This window comes from Nanorana parkeri, unplaced genomic scaffold (genome assembly GCF_000935625.1).
Source record: "Nanorana parkeri isolate BGI_ZX_2015 unplaced genomic scaffold, ASM93562v1 scaffold713, whole genome shotgun sequence".
Classification (NCBI taxonomy): domain Eukaryota; kingdom Metazoa; phylum Chordata; class Amphibia; order Anura; family Dicroglossidae; genus Nanorana; species Nanorana parkeri.
Genome location: NW_017306981.1, coordinates 411,710 through 421,035, shown reverse-complemented (window position 1 = coordinate 421,035; position 9,326 = coordinate 411,710). Strand labels below are relative to the sequence as shown.

The 9,326-nt window shown below is 41.2% G+C and overlaps 1 protein-coding gene across 1 annotated transcript in view; it reads right to left on the bottom strand.

Moving 5' to 3' along the window:
* Window positions 1–827: 827 nt before the first annotated feature.
* The window catches only part of NSMCE4A (NSE4 homolog A, SMC5-SMC6 complex component), a 15,885-nt gene continuing 7,386 nt past the window's right edge, over window positions 828–9,326 (bottom strand). Inside the window, exons 6-11 of the mRNA XM_018563958.1 lie at window positions 8,761–8,851; window positions 7,644–7,738; window positions 6,547–6,595; window positions 4,829–4,923; window positions 1,642–1,718; window positions 828–963 (exon numbers count right to left, since the gene is read on the bottom strand). Of these exons, the coding sequence (XP_018419460.1) occupies window positions 1,656–1,718; window positions 4,829–4,923; window positions 6,547–6,595; window positions 7,644–7,738; window positions 8,761–8,851 (393 nt within the window). The 3' untranslated portion in view covers window positions 828–963; window positions 1,642–1,655. The remainder of the gene's footprint in view (window positions 964–1,641; window positions 1,719–4,828; window positions 4,924–6,546; window positions 6,596–7,643; window positions 7,739–8,760; window positions 8,852–9,326) is intronic.

The following is a 9,326-nucleotide window of genomic DNA, read 5'->3' as shown; positions in this document are numbered from 1 at the left end:
ATGTACAAAATATATACAGAAAATACCTTGCAAACATAACAATTTACAAATATAAACCTTTTGAGTGATTGACAATACAATAGTTTTTTCCCAATCAAAAAAAATTTGTAGGAGATAAAAACATTCGTCATTTTTAAATTTTTGTAGTTACAGAAAAAGAAAACAACAAGAAATACAAAGTAAAACTAAACAACGTGGCTTGCAGTATCAGAGCGGTCGTCTTTGGTCTCACAGAATACAAAATCCTCAAACACAACCAGGAAATATAAGCATGTCAGCATAACACGTAGTTACATAAAGAAGAATGTCACTTTCATGAATAAAGTGAAAAATGCAAGCAATAAAATAATTGTATAAATGTCTATAAAAGATCCATGGTCCGGGTTCTCATTTGTTTACCAATCATGCTTAGTAACTGTAAGGCTTCATTCACATCTAATGTTAAGTTGTATCTTGAGACTCCTGCGGCAGAAAATACAAGTTAATGATCAGGTGACAGCAGCCCCATTTGAAAGTGGCATTTCATCAGCGCTCCGCATGTAATCTTATGTGATGCGATTACATGCAGTTAGGAATAGATCACTGTCCCTGGACGCAACGATCATGCGTCCAGGAACAGGGTTTTATCCCTAACTGCATATAATTAATTACATGTGGCATGCCGGCGGACTGCCACCTACAAATGTGGCCTCTTTCACTCAAACATTAACTTGACCGGGTGATAGCGATTGCTTTTAAACAGCATATCTGGGATTCCTACTACAGGAATGTATAGGTTCTTGCCGCAGGAATCTCAAAACACATCTTAACATTAGGTGTGAATGAGGCCTAACAGATAGGAAGTGTAGGGGAACAGATCATTGACGATACCATCTTTAAAGAAGAAGTAATAAATCCTTCCATGGTCAAGCAGCATTGGCATCACTGACATAGACTGGACTCTTCTGATAGCAGCTCTCCTAGCTGAAACAAAACAAATCAATGTTATATGCTGCGGTACACAATAAAGACACAAAATATTTACTGAAATGCATATTAAAAAGTGAAATAATAAAAAAATAGATGAGTAGAAACATAGATTTCCAGTACAACTATCGCCATTATAATGTAGCAATATGTATTATGTTGGTTGAGCTTATTTGGGAACAGTCTTGGGCCCCTTTCACACAGGCTGATCAGGATGGAATCCGTGCATGATCACTGATGTGACTCCAGGGAATTTTTTTTTTTTTTTTACTAACCCATGCAGTGGACCTACCCCCCTGCACTGCAAGGGTTAAATGCCTATTTTGGTCTTGGGCTGAAAATAACAAAGTTATACTCACCTGATCCTCCCTGTCGGCTTGCTCCTACACCGGTACTTGGAGCCTCTCTCCCCCTCTGCTGCAGCGGTCTAAGGTCACTTACTCATCACGTTCTATACACAGTGTATAGGACGCAAGGATGCAAAGAAACATCCCATTGCTGCAGCGGAGGAGACAGGCTGGGAAGAAATGCTGTCATAGCCAGCTGGCTCGGAGGTTTGGGTGAGTAAGCCTTTATTATTTTCAGCCCTAGACCAAAACAAGCCATCAAACCCTTGCAGTGGTCCCCCAAAATCTGAAAACAATTAATGATCCCAATACAAAAACAAATACTTACACAGTCAAAGCAGTTTATGTTGCATTTGTGCTGGGTGGGATCATGGGTTCTGTAATTTCAAAGGTTTCTATTATTTCCTAGGAAACAAAAAAAACAAACATAATTTACCAAAGTCATGTTAATTAACCAACAACATATACACTGAATGTGGCATCTCAGGCTGATCTGTAAAAAAGTGCTGTGTAAGAGCATGGTCTACGCAGCAGGAGAACTTCAGTGGCCCATAAAGCGGAAATTCAGCAGACTTCCCTTCGCTTTCCATCCAAGTGACAATGGGCATCAGGACAAGAAGCAGAGGGTGGAACTTCCTTAAAAAGGGACTAACACAGCAATGAAAACCTGAAAAATGTTCAAGCCGTTCTCTGCTCTATCAAAAGCGATAACAATTATCTAGCTGGAGATTGTATACATATTACCGTGTTTCCCCCGAAAATAAGACACTGTCTTCTAATTTTTTGGGCTCAAAAAACACACTAGGTCTTATTTTTTTTTTTAATGTACAACAATCCGCACTTATTCATGCACAAAAATATGGTGATCAGGGGTGCCGTACCTTTCCAAGAGCAATTTGCTAACCAATCGCTGGCCAGAATGAGCGAAGCGCACTTTCACTATCGATTCCTCACAGGCGGAATGCAATTGGTATCACTCCGCCTGCGATAGGAGCTATAGCTATAGGCGCTATAGAGGAGGCATCGGCTTATGCCGCCTCGATTCCTCTAGCGCCGGCTACGTTGGCACCGCTGATTCTCTCCTGCGGCTCTTCAAGTTCCCCCTTATGCCACCACCGGCCCTAGGAATGGTCACAACTAGGTCTTATTTTCAACAATTCCCAAAAATTGTGCTAGGTCTTATTTTCGGGGAAACAGGGTATATTACAAGGTTGGTTTTCTGCAGCACACTCACCAAATGGTGACCCCAATATTAATGGGCAATAACTGGAAAAACAAAACCCAGAATGAACAGAGTCTCAGTTTTCTAACCTTTCCTAGAAAACCAAAGCCTTGAATCTGACCAGTTGTAAAAGTCCTAACAACAAAATACCGTATTTTACGGTCCATAAGACGCACCGGACCATAGGACGCAGGGAGGTCCGGCGCGCCTTATGGAGCACTCGAGACTGTAGCTTCTGTCACAGCTTCTATGACAGAAGCTGTGACAGAAGCTGCAGTTAGTGACCGCTGAGACAGGTGGCGCTGTGATTACAGCGCCACGGTCTCAGTGATGACACAGAGCAGGCGAAGAACGTCTATTCTTCGTCTGCTCTATGGTTATCTCGATCGTCGCCGCTGCTCGGTTTTAATACGAGTGATCTCATTAGATCACTCGTATTAAACGAGCAGTGGCTCCTGCTGCTGAACTCGATCGCCGCCGCCGCTGCTCGGCTTTAATACGAGTGATCTCGTTAGATCACTCGTATTAAACGAGCAGTGGCTCCTACTACTCGCCCGGCGCCCGGAACTGCATGTCTCGGGCGTCGGGATTCGCTCCATAAGACGCAGGCACTTTTTCCCCCTCCTTTTGGGGGGAAAAAAGTGTGTCTTATGGAGCGAAAAATACGGTACTCTTTTTTTTCTCCCTTTTGGTCTTTTAACTATAGCATCGGAAAAGTTTCTTTACGTCTGTTTAATAGCAGCAAAAGAAATGATCGTGTCAAAAATTCAGAGCTGCCCTGTGCACACTTCCTGTGTTATCTCAAATAGTCCCCCCAGTTCTTAGTCAGCAGAGGTGTCCCTTGCACAGCATACAGCAGTTGGGACCTTTTAATGCTATGGAATAGCAATGGTGCTCACAGTGATGTCAGCGGATGGCGCCGTGCAAAATAAGAGACTATAGTAATGAAGATCACCAGCACATGTGACATTATTCTACAATAAAAAGAACATCTGGATTTCTTCCATTTGTGAGTGCTGGTGATCTTCATTACTATCCTCCCAGTTCTTATCTTGCACTACAGAACAATCAGTCCTTATGCTGTGGAGAGGAGGAGAATGGGTGGGATTCAGTAGTTGAACAACCGTCAAGTCTTGCAATGTCAGTCCACAAAAAGAAATTGTGGCGATATTCCACAAGAGGAAATTAGGGGCTACGTGCATTTCTGGCAGAACAGGTATCTTTCTGCACTGACAAGGTCTTTAAAACGATAAAGCATGGGCAAATGTGCATGTATTGCACATGTGCATGTATTGCAGAGATCTACTACTTTTTATTTTGTCCCGACATACACTTTACTTACTTCCTATTTTCAGAACGGAGACACACGATTACAGCATTTCCCAATTTCCAGAACATATCATATATTGCTTTTAGAAAGGACCTCTTGCACAGTACACTTACACACAGCGCAATCAATAAGTCTGGATGCATCTGCTGAAACCAAATAGAGTACCAGGCAGCACTCCTGATTAAACCTGCAACAATGCTTTTCTATCCCTATTCCATCTAGATGTCCTTGTCCGCTCTTCCTCTTTCCTGTTTTCATCTGTCCCTCCAGCGGTGCGGCGGCTCTTCGATCCAGCGCAGACTCCTCTCTGCTTGCAGGCACTTCCGATCCAGCAGTGTCTGCATGCGGGCGCAGCGTCATTGACTTACCTTGCGTCGGCTCATCTCCTGGCCGCCCGGGCAGTTTCGGATTCTCGGGCCGGAGCGCGCAACGAAAACCGGGTAAGTTTGAACCGCTGTTAAAGCGGGGTTTAAAAAAAAAAAAAAAAGTGGCCTATATCTACTGCGTGCTAGCAGACTCCAACACCCCTCTGAAAAACGATCTGTGGCGAGTTGCTTTTCAGAGGGTGGTAGAGCAAAAGCTGTCCAGCGTTCAGGAAGCAATACTTCCTTTTTCTATCTTTTTTTTAATCCCGATGGGTATTTTCTATTGCAATACTCCACTGCAACTACGTTTGGCAAGCGGGATGTATAAAAGCATGATCAACCACTATATTATCTTTTAGCTGGGCGATCGGGGGGGTGTTTCGACGCTGGGGACTACAATGTCAAATTCTCATGGTCTGTTCTGTATACAACATATATAAACTATAACCAGTGCTTTTAAAGGGAAATTATATAGAAGATATATATTACAATACTGCCTTAAAAAATGTGCATTTTTGTTTTGTAAATAAAAATAGAGAGGCTTAGTGCCGCAAAACTAACACATGATTGTCACAAGATAATGAAAAATAAAAGTTACCTTCCAGTCTTGGTGGCTAAGGGAGATGACTCCTTGGTACCTAGGTTGATTGTCTTTGTCTACCTGCGACAACTGGTCTTTATCAGTTACAGGTTCTATTGAAGTGTAAAACACACAAGGTTAATAGGTTCAATAAAGCATCAGGAGTCAATAAACAACTTTATGCTCAGTTTGAAGTATATGCCTAAGCAAAAGCAATACTTTTAGGTCAACATTTAATTCCTCAATGTGGAATTTAATATATTGTAGCCCAGTGCTATGTTCCCTTCTATTGCCAACCTCTTACCTGTTAATCCTCCTGATAAGCCTCTTTCTGCATCACTGCAATTGGATGGTAAGAACACTGCAATCTGCAGCAGCGTTGTCACTGTACCCCCATAATGCTTTCCCATAGGACAGCAGGATGAAATAGTTATGGATGCATTTCATTCAATGACACTGGGGGGAATATATCAATGTTGTCGCATCATATGGGTCTTTTAAACTGTTGTATCCCTGGTTCTTAGTGTATATACAGACTGATTTATTATTCTAGTTTACGTTTCATTTTCAAATGCCTTCATAAGGAGAACTGTCTGAAAATTGTTGCGATCTCTAAGCTGTCGCAAGCTTACTGGGAACCATCTGGATGACCGCTGGATAGCCCTGAGGCACTCCGTTGACTTCAGGAAGTGAAGGCGAATTATCTTTGCCACACTTTAAGAAGTGCTCAGGCGCTCTCCTAGGATGTGCGGTAGTTTGGAGGTCTTTTACTGTCGCAAATGCTGGACGCAAATAGCACGCAGTTGAAATATTATGAGAACTGTCAGAAAATGTGCGCAGCGAGTTGCAAACATGAATATGTCGCAAGAACACTTAATAAAAAAAAGAGGTAGAATAGAAATAAAACTCTGCGGTTAGTTAGTATGGCATTTTGGTCTTTGCACCTAAAAATTTTGTCGCAAACATGTTCATAAGTTCTCCCCAATCTCTTTGCAATCTCCTGCAATGCTGGCAGCTATTGTTCAAGCAGGGAGCAGGACACCTCTTCCTGTGACGTGTGCCCATTTGCCGCACAAGTGCCTACCCACCAACCCTGCAGGAAGGGTTGGAAGAGCAGGGGATAAGAAGTCATGCGACTGAATTAAAGCCAACAGAAAAAATAAGTATTTCTCTCTTACATTTTTAGCTTTCTAAGAACTTCACTTACATGTGTACATAACTAATATCTAGGCATATACTTTAAATAGTTATTCCTTGTAGTCCATTATTCTCTTACAACAACTCACACCTTGTTACTGGAAGGGGAACTTAAATAGACGAGTAGCTAAATGTTTGTGTCATGGGCCAGACATTCAAAAGACGGTCCAAACTTTTTTTTTTTTAAGAGCTCAATAATAAGAATGTAATTTTTATGACCCTGAAATACAGGTTAAGGGATACTTAGGCTCCAAAATCATGGCATCTGCCATCCTGTAACATGGTGGCACAGGAAGCTTGTGGATGAGCCCTAGATGGAAACTAAAGCTGGCCATACACCTAGCGCTTTATTTCGTTCAGCCTGGCAGGTATGGTAAATATGCGAACATATTTTTTTAACTTCATTGTTAACACAAGTTTCCTTGCAGAAAGTTATTATACATCAGACAGAAATGCAAAAAATCAGGCAACAAATGTACTGTTCACAAGGATGGTTAACAATACACAATCATGTTTAATCCTTTAGGTTTCACTCTTACCTATCACTGGAAGCTTGTCATCATCAAGCTTTATTCTTGCAAAACCATCCTAAAATGAGATGTTAAGAAATTACATGAGCAGAGAAGAAAATCATGGAAGAGTACGAAAATATAAAGTACACTGTGAACAGAAAGAAACGACATGCTTCACTATAGACAACTTTACCTTTTCTTCTCATGTCCCCACAGTGTGGATAGCAGTGACTCTAAAACTACAGCAGATCACTCAAGCAAGAACAATCCATAAGCATGAAATGTCCCAATTATAATGGCAAGGATTACTGGCAGTGGGCAACACAAAATGTTCCTGTTAGCACACTTCATATACATAGAGCTATGTGCACACCAAAAACACAATAAGGCAATAGAAACGTTCCTTCAAAAACACAATGGGCAACAAGAAATGTTCCCGTTAGCACACTTCATATACATAGAGCTATGTGGACACCAAAAACACAGTGAGGCTCAACCGTCCGTGCCACTCCTCTGGCTTTGCACACCACAGCTGCCAGGTCGGAGTCATGCCAAAATAGCTAAAACCCTGCAACCCTTGGTTCCCTACAGAGAGGACACTAGAAAGGGTTGTGCATACAGTAAGGTTTATGATCTGCAGCATGAATAGGAAACAAACATGTATGAGGGATGTCTGTTCATGCTGCCAGTAAAATATGCTGATATTTCACTCCCTTTAACAGGCCAAGCTGCCCAGCAAAAGTGCCACTTACAGGTGTTGGAACAAATCAGGCCTTTTATCCATATGGTTTAAAATCTTTTATCCAAAAGAAAAGAACATTGCTGCTGTTACGGTTTAAAAAATGTTAAGCTTTATTTGGTTTATCCCCCCATTCTATTTAAAGCTACATGTCCATCTAACAATAGCCTGCCACAGGGCGAAAACACTGCTGTGCAATTTTACTGCAGAACAAACAGTGTTGTCACCCTGTTAACATAAACTAACTAAAACTGCTGTGTTAATGCTAGAGACAGACTGCATCATTTATGCAATATTTGACTTTGCAGTTAGATTTACTTTAATACAAATCAACAGAAAACAGGATCAGCAATTATCTCTATGTGCACATTTATGGAACACTTACCCTGATGATAAAGGAAGCATGAAAGATGTTCTCAACTGTACGAGCAAAAGAATCTGGATCAATAACAAAATCAAAAAAAGATATGGGAGTTTCAGCTATCAAAAGAAAAAAAGAAAATGAAGTTAAATATGAAAAATAAAGAGTTCCAACACAAAAAAAACCCATAAAAACTTAAAAAAAAGTAAAGAGTGTTTTCATGCCAAATTGTAATAACGTTCAACTTCCATACAATAAAAAAGAAACAGAGTATGTATGCAGGTGCCTTCTAGCCAGATCTGCAGTCGGAGTGAATTCCTCCAACAGCCCACACCTTCTCAGTGGATTCAATCTAGGTACAATGTATAAACTTGGGGAAGATACAGGAAAGACACCAGGAAATCACTGCTATGTATCATGATTCAGACCACATGGTCCTGTTAGGAAGTGCGCTTCATTATTTTATATGCTACAGATCTATTAAATAAATCTCCAACCTTGAATTCATCACCTATAATCATCTACACAAGATACTAATCTGCTGGTAGGAAAGAGGCATGAAACCAAAAAAAGCAATTAAGACTTTGTTATAAGTGCCACTGGGCAACATTCATGCGCGCTTTGTTATATGTGCATGCCTCTGGGAAACGTTCATATGAGCTTTGTTATACGTGTGCCGCTCGGCAACGTTCATGTGCGATGTGTTATATGTGCAGCTGGGCAACGTTCATGTGTGCTTTGTTATATGTGCCCCCAGGCAACGTTCATGCGTGCTTTGTCCTATGTGCGGCCAGGCAATGTTCATGCGTGCTTTGTCCTATGTGCGGCCGGGCAACATTCATGTGTCCTCTGTTATATGTGTCACTAGGCAACATTCATGTGTGCTATGAGTTTGTAAAAGGGTATAAATTAATTCTGGGTCACTAACCCATACCAGTCATAAGAATTTTTTATTTCACAGGCAAACTTCTTCAAAGTCAGTGACTAAAAATATTGAGCTGCATACGTATTATGCGTGAGTGAGTTTCAGAGCCATAGAGCAGAATAACAGAAAAATAACCATCATCAGAGGGAGAGGTCAACAGTGGCGGCCCACATAATTCAATCTGCACAGTTGAGCTTTGATACTGTAAAGACTCACGATCATCTTTAAAGTACGACTGTAGATAGCTCAAAATACGCTCTACTTCCTTTTCTGTTGCTTCCTGGTGGGACTCTTCCATTTGTTTCAGCTAAAAATAATACAGATAATCTTAATTTGCTGTCACAGAACAAGAAAACATTCCCTTAAACAATGGACAAAAAAAAAAGGTTTTTACAGACCAGGATTTGGCCAAGATCAAATGCATAACTATATTTGCTCAAATAATTGACAGCGTGGGTATGCTGCAGCAATACTTTGACTACAGACCACTGTACATTGTATGTTCTCGTACAGTGGTTTCGCTTAGTGACAGCTCTAATTTATGGGTTGTATTCAGCAAGCCTTAATGGAGATTGTATGGCGTATTAATACTTGGTTATGAAGTGCGTTTTTCCTATACACAGGTCTTGAACAATCCAGGGTGCCCAAAATTGTTGTGTGTGTGCGTATTTCCAGAATTTCCGTATATGTTCTCATGTTGTTGTCAGTAATGTGATGAGGCCAGAACTCACCAGTACCCCCCCCCCCCCCTCATTAATGTTTTTTCCATTACCCAGGATACC